Raw genomic sequence first — 15,761 nt, 5'->3', positions numbered from 1 at the left:
AGGATTAAAGCAAAATCAATTTTGTGTCAAATATATCATCCTAAGAGTATTCCTTATTATTCTGATAGGTACTTTTCTAGCATCTCTTTTATACAATTTAATAAATTATGTCAAAAGAGAACAGGATAATATTGATTTTTATAATCAGCTACAAAACATATATAATAAAATAAATAAAAATGATTACATAATTTTAGCAGGAGACTTAAATGCAAGAATTGGAAACACGAAAATTAATAATAATATAGGAATACATGGAGAACATACTCTAAACAGGAATGGTAAAAAATTGATTGACTTTGTAGTTTATAATAACCTAAAAATAATGAATTCCTTCTATAAACATAAAGACATACATAAATATACTTGGGCAGCAAGAGGATGGAAATCAATATTAGATTACTTCATATTAAATGAAAAGACATCAAAATTATCACTAGATGTTAGAGTTCACAGAGGATATGAAATAAGCAGTGACCACTTCCTTGTTAAAATAAAATTAAGATTACTACCTAAATGGCTACAAGTAACAAGAACAGAAAGAAAAATTGAAACATTTGCTTATAAAACTAGACTATTGAATGACACAAATGTACAATGGCTATATGAACAAAGAATTAACCAGTATCTAGATAAAATAAAACAAAATGAAGAAATAGAAATAGAATGGCTTAATATAAAAACAATACTAAATGCAGCAGCAAATGAAAGCTTAGGAAAGACCAAAAAATTCAATAAAAGAAAAAACTGAAGATGATACAATCAAAGAAATAATCAAAATGAAAAAAGAAGCCTATCACAAATGGTTAAGCAGTAAAAGATTAGAAGATGAAATAGAATATAAAAGGATAAGAGCCATAGCTAAAAGAGAAGTCAGAAAAAGACATAGAGAATCATGGAATAAATTTGTTTCTAATTCAGAACATGATTTATATAAAATAAGACCCAATGTATATAAGATTTTGAAACACCTAAATGCAGATACCAAAGAAAACATAAAATTAACAGCGAATTGAAATTAGAAGAATTTCTAAATTACTACACAGAACTGTGGACAGACAAATATTTTAAAAAAGACAACTGGCAAACAATTAACGAAAATGAAAAGGAAATAACTGAAGAAGAATTAGAAATCAGCCTGAAAGAAACAAGAAACAGAAAATCACCTGGAAAAGATAAGCTAGGTTCAGAACTATATAAATACGCAGGAACAAGATTCAAAGGAAGACTCTTATTATTTTGAAATAAAATTTACTCAACTGGTATCCCCCCAATAGAATGGAAAAAAGCAATTGTGATTCCTATCTTTAAGAAACGTAATAGAGATGACCCTAAAAACTATAGAGGTATCAGTACACTAAATTCATGTTACAAAATATACAGCAGAATCTTAAATAACAAACTAATGAAATATTCCGAAAACTTTATTCTAGAGGTACAAAATGGATTTAGAAAAGGACAATCATGTATAGACCCAGCCTTCTGCCTAAAATTAATAATAGAGAAAAGAAGAGAATATAATTTAGAAACACATATTGCATTTATTGACTTTGAAAAAGCATTTGACAAAGTTAAAAAAAACATATTATTTAACATATTAAAAGAAAGACAAATACCAAATAATATCCTAAAAGCTGTCACAAGTATATATGAAAATAATCAAATACAAATAAGATTAAATCACGAGCTATCATATACAAGAGAGATAAACCAAGGGGTCCGACAGGGATGTCCCTTCTCAGCAACTCTTTTTAATATCTACTTAAATGAAATAATAATAAAATGGAGTAAAAATTTACATCAAGGAATTAAACTTTCACCTACAGTTAACTTAAACGCTCTCCTCTTTGCAGACGACCAAATAATAATTACAAATTCTAAAGATAACTTACAGAAAGCTATTTTAAATCTAAATGAGATATCCAAAGATTATGGTATGATAATATCAACGGAAAAATCAAAAACTATGGCCTTTAAAGGACAAGATCCAGCAAGAACTAAAATAGTATTAGATAACAAGATCTTAGAACAGGTGAATTCATTTAACTACCTAGGATGTATGATCACTTATGAAAATGAAAAAGATATAAACATAAAAATTGCAAAATATTTAAAAATAACAGGAGTAATTAACTCTATATTTAAACCAAACCTAGTTCAAAAACAAACCAGGCTAAAAGTATACAATACATTAGCCCTACTGGTCTTAACGTATGGAAGCGAAATCTGGACAATAAAACAAAAAGACAAACAAAGATTAACAACAGCAGAAATGAAGTTTATGAGAAAAACTGCAAAGTATACCCTATTTGATCACAAAAGAAACGAAGATATTATGAAAGAATTAAACCAAGAACCAGTAATAGAAAAAATTAAAAAATATAAACAGATGGATGGAACACGTTCAAAGAATGAAAACAGAAAGATTACCAAAACAAGCCTTAAAGTACAAGCCATTAGGAAAAAGAAAACCAGGACGTCCTCTTAAACGATTCAACGATGACTTCTAAGGCCAGAACAGGCAATACCTAGGTCTAAATCCTTGATACGTATGATGATGATGTCAAAAGAAATGGCACTGTACCAATGTAAACTTTACATGCAAGTAACATATAATTCAGTCAATACTAATTTATATCTGACCTGTACATTACTGGAAACTTGGAATTTTTAGAAGACATAACCAGTTGATCACAATGCATAAAAGGATCACTTTGAAGGTGAATATCCTCAAACATTTTAACACACAGGTTTCGAAGATGCTGTACTGGCATCCATTCTGGCCATTTACAGACATCTGCAATCACATTAAGTGTGGCCTGTAGATGAAAGTAACATAAGCTTTACTATAACAAATTCAAATGTAATATTAAAAAGAGCAAGTTTCATAAAATTTTTATAATTTATAGTTTCTGCTTTATATGGATTTTAAGAATATAAATGGTATATGGGTTTAATGAATATATCACTATTAAAAAAAAATGCTGTGCTACTATATTATGCTAATAATCATGGTGCACGGCATATTTTAAATTTTTAGCAAGTTGCTAAGCACTAGACATAACTAGGCTCAGAAGCCCAGAACATCCTACCAGTATAGCAAGAATAACAAGATTACAAATAATCAATTTTTTTTTTCTTTCATCTTAATGACAACAAATTCTACACATCACATTATATATGAAAATTTTACAAAGGAATCACAAATTAACCTGATAAAAGAAAGCTAAATAGAGCAACTCTTTTATTCAACCTATGCTAAAAATACATAAATTAAATGGGATTTATTATGTTAAAGAAAGATTTTTAAATTTTACATACTTATGTAGGTATTTTTTGCAGATAAGGATGACCTGGGAGGAGATGTTATATAATAAGGAGAGATGCGCTGAAGATAAAGAACTGATGTGACAAATAAACAAAATAAATTGCTTCTTGTGACTCTCAAACCAACCCAAACAAAACTTGCAGATACTTGAGCCAACCAGACTTCACTTAATACATCATTTCATAAAACAACAGAAAAGATCACGGTTTTTTTCATCCTACATCTCATGACATTTTATATGAAACAGCCAGCACACTATCATGTTTCTGATTTGCAAATACAACAGACTTTTTTGTTCTTTAAATTCTTAAAATCCATAGTTTGCTTAATTCATTATTATTTTTTTTTTCATTACTACATGTTTTTTGGCTATCTGATGAAGTATTTCTATGTGTAGTTATTGGTTCTTCATGTTTAACTAATTATATTACCATCTTGGCTCAGATCAAGTCCTATATCAAATAACATGTCATATTTACTTTCAAAAAATACATATACAGGTATGTGAAAATTAAAAATTTTTTCTTTAATATTAGTAATTTCATATCTTTATATGAGACTTCAATGATATATCATTATATCTTTTTTTTAGCCTAAGTAGGATAGACAGAGAGGAAGCTCCATTTCCAAAAATAGCTTTCATTTACTAGATTGATATCAAATGTGAGGAACATCATGAAATCTTCAGATAATCCTGAAGTAGAAAAATCTTAATTTCTTACTTGTTCTTTTTTTTTTCTTCCCACCAATTCTATAACCTTAAAGAAATACAACTGCAAACTTTGATAATTAATCAGTGATTACTAGTATTTGAGTTTACTGCAGAGATTGTATAAAACAGAACAAATTAAAGGTAAATAAAAGAACTTTCTCTGTTTAACTTCCCCTACCAGCTGAGGTGGATGAAATAGTGAGACCAAATTGCATTTCATATCCATGTTATTCAACAGGTGTTACAGAATCATATCCAGATTTAGCTGGACATCTATAGATGTCATGGTCAGTTGGAGGGTTAATGTCAGTTTGATTATGGATGAGGAAATGTATAAAAATTCAACATATCTTTAAATTCATTCTGAGAGACCATACTTTTTCCAGAAATACAGGGTGGTCATAATTAAAGAGGATATGTTCAGAGCCCAATAGCGAAAAGTATATTAGACGAAATTCAATGGAAAAAAAAGTGCAAAATTCTGTCACCAGTAGACAATTGCTGCTAGAATTGCATGTTATTTGCATAATCTCACTGTTTCTACTGTGAGTCTGTACCGCTAATACTGCACTTCGAGAATTCAGGTGTTTTGAAAGATAGAAATAAAGGTCCAATGACAATGACAAATTTTAGAGAAATGATTTTACAATTTGAAAATAGCAGATCATTAGCAGTAAGACCAGGATGAAGGTGCAAATGGATTATTTCTCAAAAAGTTGAAGTTGCAGCTGTCGCCGTGAAATGCAGAATGAATAACGCACAAGGGTCCAGCAGTACTTGAGCAATACTCAACTGTGTGGAAAATCCTGCATCAAATGCTGAGATTTTTTTCCCCCTACAAGATCTCACATACTCAAGCTTTGCTTCATGGTGATGTGAAAACTCGATTGTAGTTTAAGCGATGTTCTTAGTTCGAATGGATGTAGATGATGCATGGTCGTGGAAGATTCTGGCACAATCTTATCTGAATGGTAGTGTTAACTCCCATAACTGCCACATTTTGGCTGTGAATAACTCTCATGTGTTCCATCACACCCCTTTACACTCATTGATAATAAACTGCACCATTTATTATTGGCCCATACTTTTTTGAAGAACTTCGGCTGACAGGACCAGTGACTTGTTCCATCTCTGCTGTTAGGTATCAAGAGATACTGTGTAACTTTGTTGTTCTACGACTGCAGCAGCAAATATGCCTTGACTCTACCATATTCTTGCAGGATGGAGCACCACCTCAGATTGGATTGTCGGTACAGCAAATGTTATGAAAACACTTCACAGAACACAGAGTGATTAGTTGTGCATTTCCCACAGCATCGCTACTTTATTTGCCTGATCTCAATCTCTGTGATTTTTGGCTGTGGGGCCATCTGAAAAACACTGATATATGAAAGACACGTTCATGATTTAGCAACCTTGAAAGACAGAATAATGCAGCATGTGAGGCAAATCAATGGAAATCGGTTGCATTCCACAGTAGAAAATATCATCCATAGAATGTAGTTCTTAGAATATCTGAAAGGAGGACATACTGAACCACATCTGTAAGTTATAAAACAGAAAAATTGATTTGTTGCATCTCTACTAGCCATTATTGTTTAATTAATCCCAAACCACATGCTTATAGCTCCAAATATCCCCTGGTAGCAGAATTTTGTACTATTTTTTTTTCATCTTCTGTAAATAAAAACCCCATGTTCCAGAGTGTACTTACACCAAATTTAGTTGAATTTCATCCAATCATTTTTCGCTACGGGCCTCTGAACACCTCCTCATTAATTATAGTCACCCTGTATATACAGGGTGTTCGGGATAAATTTGACATATTTATAATTAATTATATTTTTCCGTAAGTTACATGTATTAACACACACTTCTCTTCATTTAAAAGTTTGGACCCTTCTTCATTCATATACAAGATGTCAGAAAGGATGGATAGCTGGAACCCACCTGAATCATGGAAGAGAATAACTTGTATCATGATGATTCGTGCCCGCCATCAAAATAAGGATATTACGACTGCTGCCCAATGCTCCCTGAATACAGTAAAAACAATCAGGCATGAACTAGAGACTTGCAATGGTGACTACGAGGATGTAGCAAGAAGAAAGATCCCTAGCAGACGATCTGATTGCGTTCGTACAGCAGAATTCCTCGCAAATCTGCAGGAACAGGTGTTGAAGAACCCTGGCATTGGAATTCGGGCTTTGTTCGTGGAGTTGCTAACTGTAGTCAAGCCCTGGATAACAAGGGTAGCCAATGGTAGGCCGTATGTATGGCAGCAGGATTCGGCCCCTTGCCACACCTCTGGGAAAAGTCAAAAATGGTTGTCTGAAAATTTCTACGACTTCACCAGTCCAAATGTTTGGCCTCCAAACTCCCCAGACCTTAACCCCATGGATTATTTTGTATGGGGCGCAGTTGAAAAAGACACCAATCGCACTTCCAGTAATACAAAAGCCCAGTTAATGGATAAAATTAAAACAGTTTTTGCGGCCCTTCCCAGGGAGACTGTAGCATCAGCTTGTTCGAGGTTCCGAAGCAGAATTGAAGCTGTGATCGATGCTAATGGTGGTTATTTTGAGTAAATCTTGTTGATAGTATTGTAATTAACTCTGCCTGTAATGTTTTTTTGTCAATTCATTAAATTTAATAGATACAAAGAAGATTTTCTTTTTCCTTACGAAACTGTCAAATTTATCCCGAACACCCTGTATATATAATAATAATAAGGAATTCTAATTACACAGTGAATTATTTATTTTACTGCTTAAAACATTTATAAACTTCATATAGAATTATTTAAAGGTCAAAAGATAAATTGAAGGAGATCTCCATATCACTAAGCTCTGTTAAGTATGTTCTTATTTGGATAATGAAAAAATTAGGATGGGCTGAGAATTTGGAACTTAATTGGCTCAACTGTATTCCTTTATAAAAATGACCATTGTTTTTGTTTGTTCTGTTAGCTGTAGATACATAATAGATGATCACATCATAATGTGAATGATTCTCTGGTTTGGAATAGATATCTTTGTCATAGTGCCAGGAAAATGAGCCTGATATTGATAAAGAATGAGCCATAAGCACTTGGCACAACTTCAAAAGTTTATTACAGTTGATTATTTTATTTATTTATTAATTTTTTTGTATTAAAAAAAGACAATGACTGTCTGAATTTAAAAAAAAAAGTTATGGAATTTTCATCACCAGATTTTTGTACAAGACATTATAATGGTACTATATGAAAAGTTTATGTTATTACTAACTTCCCATAAACAAGATCAGTCTGTTAGGGTTGCAGTATCATCAGATATCATATTCCAGTCTTCAACCTTAACATGTTAAAGACAACTCATGTTTCTTAGGAGCTTCCATGTCTATATTTGTCTATATTTCCTTTGGAAACCATTATCTTTTTCTTGCTAGAATTGAACTGAAGTCTTCTGTTCCTAATGATTTCATTAACTTTGTCGAGGATTCATTCCAGTTCTTTGTTATTACAGAGGAGTACTGTGTCATCAGTACCTCACATTACTGATCCATCTGCCACTTATTGCTGTCTTAAGCTCATCCAATGCTACAAGCATGATGTCCTTAACAAGGTTGGTCGATTGGTAGAGCCTCTGCTACTAATGGCTCAGTTAAGTAAGTTTGAGCGCGGTTAGTAGTTGGAAGGGGGCCAATCGTTCGATGCTGTCGGCACACTCTCCCTCGATGAGTCTTTGGACTCCCTGGAGGTGTCAAAATAATAATAATAATAATAATAATAATTAACATAGATAGTAAACAGGTGAGAAGAAAGTAGGCATCTTTGCCTAACTTCCCTGCTTACTTGAAGCCAATCAGTTATTCGTTTCAAACAAATTATGGAGACTACAACTGTGTAAGAAATAATTACTTTAATTTCCCAACATTTCAATTTTCATATTAAGGTAGTATCTAGAGTATACACATTTTTTAGATTTTTAGACCATCATTATTGTTAAGATTAGAGTAGTTGATATGAATTTCACAGGCCTCCTTAAATTTACGTTCATACCATGTTTTGGTGTGATGTCAACAACAGGTGCCTTACAAGTCAATTCTATGTAGAGTATTCAGGGCATGATCATAAAAGCTGGATTTACTATAGTTATTACATTTAATGTGCAATTTATGTTCCTTTTTTTTTAATAGGAATTGTATGTCCTGTTTCACCTATATAGGGCAAATTACAGGTACAATGAATATGGTATACTCCAAGATGGGCCAGCGGAGGAAGTGGATCCTTGAATGAGTTGAATAAGTTCTTTAAAATAAATAAACTAGACTATAATAAAACTGTAATCATTCCATACTTTAAAGGGGTATCATATAAAATAAACAGAATATTACTGAAATACAATTAAAGTATGGAATAATTACAGTTTTATTATAGTCTAGTTTATTTTTGTTTTTAAGTGGGATCTTGTGAAGAATTTTGTTGACAGTATTTTGGCTGCAGCCATTTCTCAGGATGGTATTGTTCGCTGGAGCAAATCTGCAAAGTCCTTTCTTTTAAGGTTACATGGTGATCAGCATTCATATTTCCGAATTAAGGGACACAAAACACACGTGTTGAAATGATTATTTTACTTATTATTAATAAAATAACAATTTGACGTTTCGATCTCTGTATTGAGGTCATCATCATCAGGATGATGGCCCATGCACATGTATCCTTCTGATGATGACCTCAATACAGGGGTCGAAATATTATTTTATTAATAATAAGTAAAATAATCATTTCAACATGTGTGTTTTGTGTCCCTAAAATCTGCAAAGTCCTTTTTTTTAGTGTGTGTTAATGATACCTAGTTTTTGTGTTAGGTATGATAAGAGTTTATGTGTATATATTGGCCAGTATGTGTTAGCTTCCAGTAAAGAGTGAAGGAAAGACTGCTGGATGGAAGATGTGTGAAATGTATCTAGAAAAGGAAGTGTGTTCTGACTTTCAATCTCAATTGTGAATTGTATGCGTTTGTGTTGTTTGTTTAGGTGGCTGAGGAAAGTGTCTAATGTTTGCCAGCCATGGGACCAGATAGCAAAAACATCGTCAATGTATCTAAGCCAGATTTTAGGTTTTAAAGTAAAGGAATCTAGAGCATGTTGCTCAAATGCTTCCATATAAAATTTAGCAATTGGAGGGGGGGGGGTAACGATGAGCTCATGGCTATGCCTTCTGTTTGTAGGTAGAAAGTATAAATTAAAGATACCAAGAAATTATATACTTGGTTTAATCCTTTATCCAAGTGTAAGTAAACAAGTTTGTGCCTGAAGTATTTTCAGGATTGGAGCAACTCATATATAGAAGCTAATGACTTCACATCACATGCCTTAGTATCCCATAATACAAAGCACATATCCTTGCAGACATGTATAATACTATGCATTATGGGAAGGGTCACTACAAATTTCTTGGTATCTTTAATTTATAGCATAACCAAGAGGAAAAATTTCCAACAAGTAGGTAGAAAGTGTTTTGCTACACCAAATAGCTAGAAAGTAGTACATGCACAAAGAGTACTGTGATATTTACAGGAATTTGCCTCCGTAGCACAATTGGAAGAACGACGGTACATTGCGCCCTTCGATTAGAAAAGGCCTAAATTCGATTCCCATCGTGATGAGAGGAATCTTTATATGGACTTTTTCAATTGAAGGTGAGTTAGCCAATCTCATACGGAGGTAGCAGAGTTTTTCCTCCCGGAAACTTGGGTTTTTCATCCTGCATACAGACAAATCGGCCCTTCAGAACGCAAGCAATTTACAAACAAAAAAATACTAGTTGTGGTGGTGGATGGCGCTGATGTGGTTGATTGGTGGTAGAGGTTCGGTGTAGTGGTGAGGACAGAGAGTTGTGGAGTGGGTGACCTCCCACGATGAGTATTTGGACTCCTTGGAGGTGTCACAAATAGTAATAGTAAAAGAAGAATTGTGTCATTGATTGAGACATTTCTGAAAATGGCAGAGATGTCAAAACTGACTAATAAATCACTTTTTTCCAGGTTGTGATGTCTTTAATTTTGTTTACAAAGTGTTGGTGTGTTTTTAATATAGGAGGGGGAATGACCTACCAACTCCTTGAGTGTTTACACTAGTTTCTTGGCACAGTCTATACCTTCAACTATCAGCTAGAATGGTACATTCTGCTTGTGAATCTTGAGTAAACTGCAAAATCTCAGGTAACCAATGTAGTGCGGAAGTAATTTTTTTTAACTGTATTCTCAAGCCAAGAAGTGACTAATTTAAGTAATTTTCTTTTTCTTTTTTATCTGATTAGTTGGATTATAGTTAACAAGTTGATAGGTTCTGTTGTCTGAGACTAACTGATTCATTTTTTCCAAATATGGTGTTCGGTTTAAAATAACAGTGGCACTGCCTTTATCAGCTCTACTGATTACGATGTCCTGATGTGATTTTAACAATTTCACGGCTGCCAATTCAGATCCAATCAGTTAAGATTCAAATACCATTCAGTTAATCTAACACCTGTTCTTACTGTGGATTGTTCACTGTACAAGTTAGCTATCAACTTGATGTGTTCAGGAAAACCCATTTTTTTCACAACCTCTCACAATTTCACTGAACACAATCAAAATGCTAATTATACAATTCTAATAAAACACCTGTTTTGTCAACATTTCCTCCAATATTTCTTTTAAGCAATCTTACCACCTCAGATTAGCTCTACTCATGCATTCCAGAATGCTAACAATGTCAAGTTCCTTCCTAATATCCCCATCTTTAGTATGATACTGCCATTAATGCCATCTGTTTACTTCCCTAATTTTATCCTGGAAATCTCTTAAATATGTGGTCCCTAGACTTTCTTTCATTGGCTGACTGTCTTATTTCTAACCCAACTCTCAGATCCAAGAGTTAAAATTGGTTTAAACATTGTCTTGTAGCTAATTTCTTATTTTATATAAATTTAATCAATTAACTCTCAACTACAACAGTTTTACTAATTCATTTATCTATTTCCTTATTTATTTTGCTGTCTTAACTAAAAACTATGCCTAAATATCTGAAATATTTTATTTGTTCCACACTTTCTCCATTCAGGATGCAGGTGATGTTGTTAAGTAAAATTTGCTGGCCTGGTTGGCCGAGTGGTTAGCGTATCCACTTTCCAGCCATAAGGCTGCGGGTTCGAATCCTGCCATGGGCATGGATGTTTGTGATTGTCTGTGAAAATACTAGGGGTGGTGGTGGTGGTGGTGGTAGGTGGTGGTGGTGTAGATGATGATTGTAGTTCGGGTTTGTTGGTGGAGACAGAGAGCTGTAGAGTAAATGCCCTCCCTTGATGAGCCTTCAGACTCCCTGGAGGTGTCATGTAATAATAATAATAATTTCATAGTCTAACTTTTTTATTACTGATTTTCATGCCTTATTTATTGCAACAGTTATTCAATTTAGTTAGGAATCCTGCAGCTTTGTGTTGATTTATTTAAGTGTGTAACATAAAGAGCTGAGATGAGATTCTGATATCAGATTTAATGCTGCTTTTCTTCATAATGTGATCCATTTAGATGATAAATAACATTGGAGATAATGTGCACCTCTTCTTACTCTGGATTTTATATCATACCATCTTCGAGTACCTCCAATTCTAATTGATGCATTAAAACTTAAATCAAGACAAAGTACTGTTTCATATAATTTAAATATTTTGAATAACTTTTTCTTGGCACCTTTTCACATGCCTTTACCAGATCTACAAAACTTAAATACAGATCCTTGATATATTCCCATGATTTCTAAACTGACTTAAAGAGAAAATCTGATCATAACAATCCCTCACTGGTATGAACCTAGCTGCTTTTCCCCTTCTCTTCCACGATTTTTCTCAGACTCTTTTCTATTATGCGTGAATAAATTCAACATGGAACACTCAATAGGGAAATTCCTCTGTAATTCTCACATGCATTTATTTCTCTTTTTACAGATGGGTATTATGGATAGTCTACTCAAATCCCCTTGAATTTGACATTCTAAACAAGCGTTCTGAATTATGCAGTATAGTCATTATAAAACTGCTTTACCTCCATATTTAAGAATTTCTGGTTGAATATCATCTGTTCTGCCTGCATTCTACATTTCAGGTTTTTGAGTGTTTAGATACCTAAAGTATTGACTGATATGTGCTCTTGATTATATTTCTTTAACATTTTCTACCATCATTCTGACACTTCTTGTTTCATTTAATAATCTTTCAAACTAATTACTCTAGACATCTAGAATCCTACATTTTCTGTTTACAAGTTACTATTATTATTCGAATTCCTTTTCTTTCCTCCATTCAGATTTAATGGATGAAATTTTCTGTTGAGCATTTGTAGGTGTTGTGAATTCACTTGGTGGACAAGATATCAAAGTTTAGCATGCAAATAAATATGCCATGATACCTATGTATTGTTATTCAGTTATGCTGTAACAATAATTTTTGTCTGAAATGAATCACAAAAAATATAAGAAACACCATGAAAGCTCATAAACCTGAACCAACTGGAATATATATGTTGGAACTATCTTACTACTTCTATTTCACCAATAACATTTATGTCAGAATTACAAGAGTGTCACTGAGCATGATACTGCTAGTGTGATGTCATATGTAAATATAGTGTATATTTTGCTTATATTTCAAGTTTGGAACCAATCTTCACTTTTTCTATGGAGTCAGTAGTTCTTTTTACGCGTAATTTTTAGGAACGTATCTATCGCGTAAAAAGAGGTTTAGGTGTATATATATGAGGTTGATCTGAAAAGTTCTTGGCCTAACAATGAAAAAACAAATTTATAATTTCAAATTTATTTTTATTTTTCAACATAATCTCCCTTAAGACCAATACATTTATTCCAGTGATGCTCCAGTGTCATTATTCCATCTCTGGAAGCATTTTAGGAAGAAATAGAAGTCAGAGGGAGCCAAATCTGGGGAATAGGGTGGATGTTCCAACAATTCATAATGCAGATCCCTTAATTTTCCCATTGCCAAAACACCATTGTGGACAGATGTATTTGTCCTGATGAAAGATGATTATTTTCTTCTGCAAACCGGGTCTTTTCTTACAAATTTTTTCGTCTAGTCTGGTTAAAAGATCGGAATAACATTCCCCGGTTATTGTTTTACACTTTTCAAGATAATTAATAAACAAAATGCCTTTAGCATCCCAAAACACCAATGCCATGACCTTTCCTGCTGATGGAACCAACTTTGTCTTCTTTGGCACTGAATAACCAGCTTCTTTCCACTGTTTTGACTGCTGTTTGGATTCTGGTGTGTAATGGTGAATCCAAGTGTCATCCATAGTAAAAAATTGATGCGCAAAATCACTTTTATTGTTGTTAAAACTTTCCAAGCACTGTTCAGAGATTTTCATGCGAGTGCGTTTTTGATCTGCTGTGAACAAGCACGGCACCCATCTTGCTCAAATCTTTTTCATATGCAATTCTTCGTGCAAAATATATCCTACACGTTCTTTCGAAATGCCTATAGTCTCAGCAATTTCACGCAGTTTTACTCGCTGGTCATCCAATACCATATGCACTTGATCAATGATATCTGGTGTTGTTATACTTTTTGGATGTCCTTCACGTGAATCATCTTCAAGGCTGGTACGGCCATGTTTAACTCAGCAGCCGATTTCTTAATTGTCGAAAACGAAGGAGAAGAGTGCCCATAAACTTTTATGAACTTCAAATGAATTTCTTTTGGCATTAAACCTTCTTTTACAAAGAATTTTATAGCCGCACAATACTCAATTTTATCCATTTCAAGGGATACAGACAATACTTTTGCTTCAGTCAGCTGTATAAAACAAACTATTTGATAGAATGACTTGCAATTTCACATGGATGCTTATGACAGATCTACCAATTTAGGGAAAAAAAATCTTGGACATATCTACGACAGATAACTCAGCAGTTGTTCCACTATGTGACAGGAAAACACCCACAGCCAAGCAGAACAGCTCTTCTCGCCAGGAAGCAAGCCAGCCAAAAGATATACATTATTAAATGTCATCAGTGGGAGCCCCACCCAGAAGAGATACCAATGTTGAATCAATGCAGAAATATATTTCCCATAGGCAAGTAGTAAATAGATGTATCACCTTATTATTCAAATACTCTAGATAAGAGATCGCTATAGAAAGCTTTTGTATTTGGTTACAAATTAAATTAAACTTACCAAGAAAATATATTCTTCTTTAATGCATTTTCCAAAGGTAAGCAAAGTTTGCATGTGAAGTATTTTCATGAATCGGCCTTTATGTATAGGTGGCCTAGTCATGGAAATACTTCATGTGCAAACTTTGTTTGCTTATATTTAGATAATGGATTAAACAAGAATATAATTTATTGGCAAGTTTTAATTTAATTTCTAAGAAAGTAGAAAAACTTTTTACCACTATTTCTGATCTAGAATATTTTTATAATAAGGTGATACACCTATTTTACTACTTGTTTATATGATTTATACATTAATTTAACCTTGGTATCGCTTCTTGGTCTGGCCATCACTGATGAGACCATAATAAAGGTCAAAACTGGTCTGGGTAGTGAATCTTCCATTAATGCTTAGTAATATGTTTCTTATCTGCTTAGCAAAGCTCACTTCCAAAAGTGTGCTTTGCATTATGGAATACTAAGGCAATCTATGTGAGATCATCAGCCTCTATATACAAGTAGCTTAGTCATGAAGATACTTTATTTGCACACCTTGTTTGTTTACACTTGAATAATGGATTAAACAAGAATATAATTTCATTGCAAATTTATCTATTGCCTAATAAGATAGCTATTAGGCAATAAATGCAATATGCATTCTATATAGTGAAATTTGTTGTTTTGCATGCAAACAAAGATTGTACTGTGTTTTGTTATTTGGTTTCATACATTCCGTGATTTTATTTTTATTTTTATGTAGTCAACTTTTTGATTTTACAGACATCCCCTTTCCATGGTTAGTTTGTTAAATCCAGAATATACTGCATTTATCTTCTATATTGCTACTTTTGCACACTTCCGTGCCACTTTCTTAGCATTTTTTTCTCTGCATTCACTCAGAGCAGAAGCCAATTTACTTGCTAGGAACTCTTGATAAATATCATTTCCTTTAGTATAGGTATTATTTCTGGGAAAATTCCCATGTTACGTCTCTAAATAAACTATTATTTTTATGGCTATATAAGCCTACTTTTGTTTAGGAGTGCCCCTTTTTCATAATGTCATTGGCTTTTTCTGGAGGATAACACAAGCACACCAAAGACAGAAACACCAAGTTGACATGTCATAGCCTCCACTTCCCCCCACGAGTTCCGAAGATGACGCACCGTCAAAACAGCTCATACCCTGTTACTCCCACCGCTGCCCTTTTCCCATCAATCCTTCCTCTTCCCCAAAAAACAGTTTCTATTTTCAGATCCTCCCCCCCCTCCCAAAGTGCTCTCCACCCACCCTTAATAATAATAATATTATACATATAAAAAACCTGGGATTTTCCAAATAATTCCCCCCACATTGCTTTACTCCCACTTTTCTCAACCCCCTTCCTTTTAACAGCTTAACAGCAGATGAATGCATATTGCCGAGATAAGGAGAGAGCCAACAATATCCAAAAAAGGTATGTTTTTATAACACATCAATAATGCCCTAAGATCTGAGTAAAAAGACAATTTCCTTTAGTGTTAC

At 33.4% G+C, this 15,761-nt stretch overlaps 1 protein-coding gene across 4 annotated transcripts in view; it reads right to left on the bottom strand.

The window, feature by feature from the left end:
- The window catches only part of LOC150102142 (uncharacterized), a 385,716-nt gene that overhangs the window by 302,983 nt on the left and 66,972 nt on the right, over positions 1 to 15,761 (bottom strand). For all 4 annotated transcript variants that reach the window (XM_090399664.1, XM_090399665.1, XM_090399668.1 and 1 more), the window contains exon 4: positions 2,644 to 2,819. In XM_090399664.1, the coding sequence (XP_090255790.1) occupies positions 2,644 to 2,819 (176 nt within the window). The remainder of the gene's footprint in view (positions 1 to 2,643; positions 2,820 to 15,761) is intronic.

This window comes from Typopeltis vanoorti, chromosome 10 (genome assembly GCF_054136105.1).
Source record: "Typopeltis vanoorti isolate ZY-2024b chromosome 10, IOZ_Tvanoo_1.0, whole genome shotgun sequence".
Lineage (NCBI taxonomy): Eukaryota > Metazoa > Arthropoda > Arachnida > Uropygi > Thelyphonidae > Typopeltis > Typopeltis vanoorti.
This window is presented reverse-complemented; position numbering and strand designations above follow the sequence as displayed.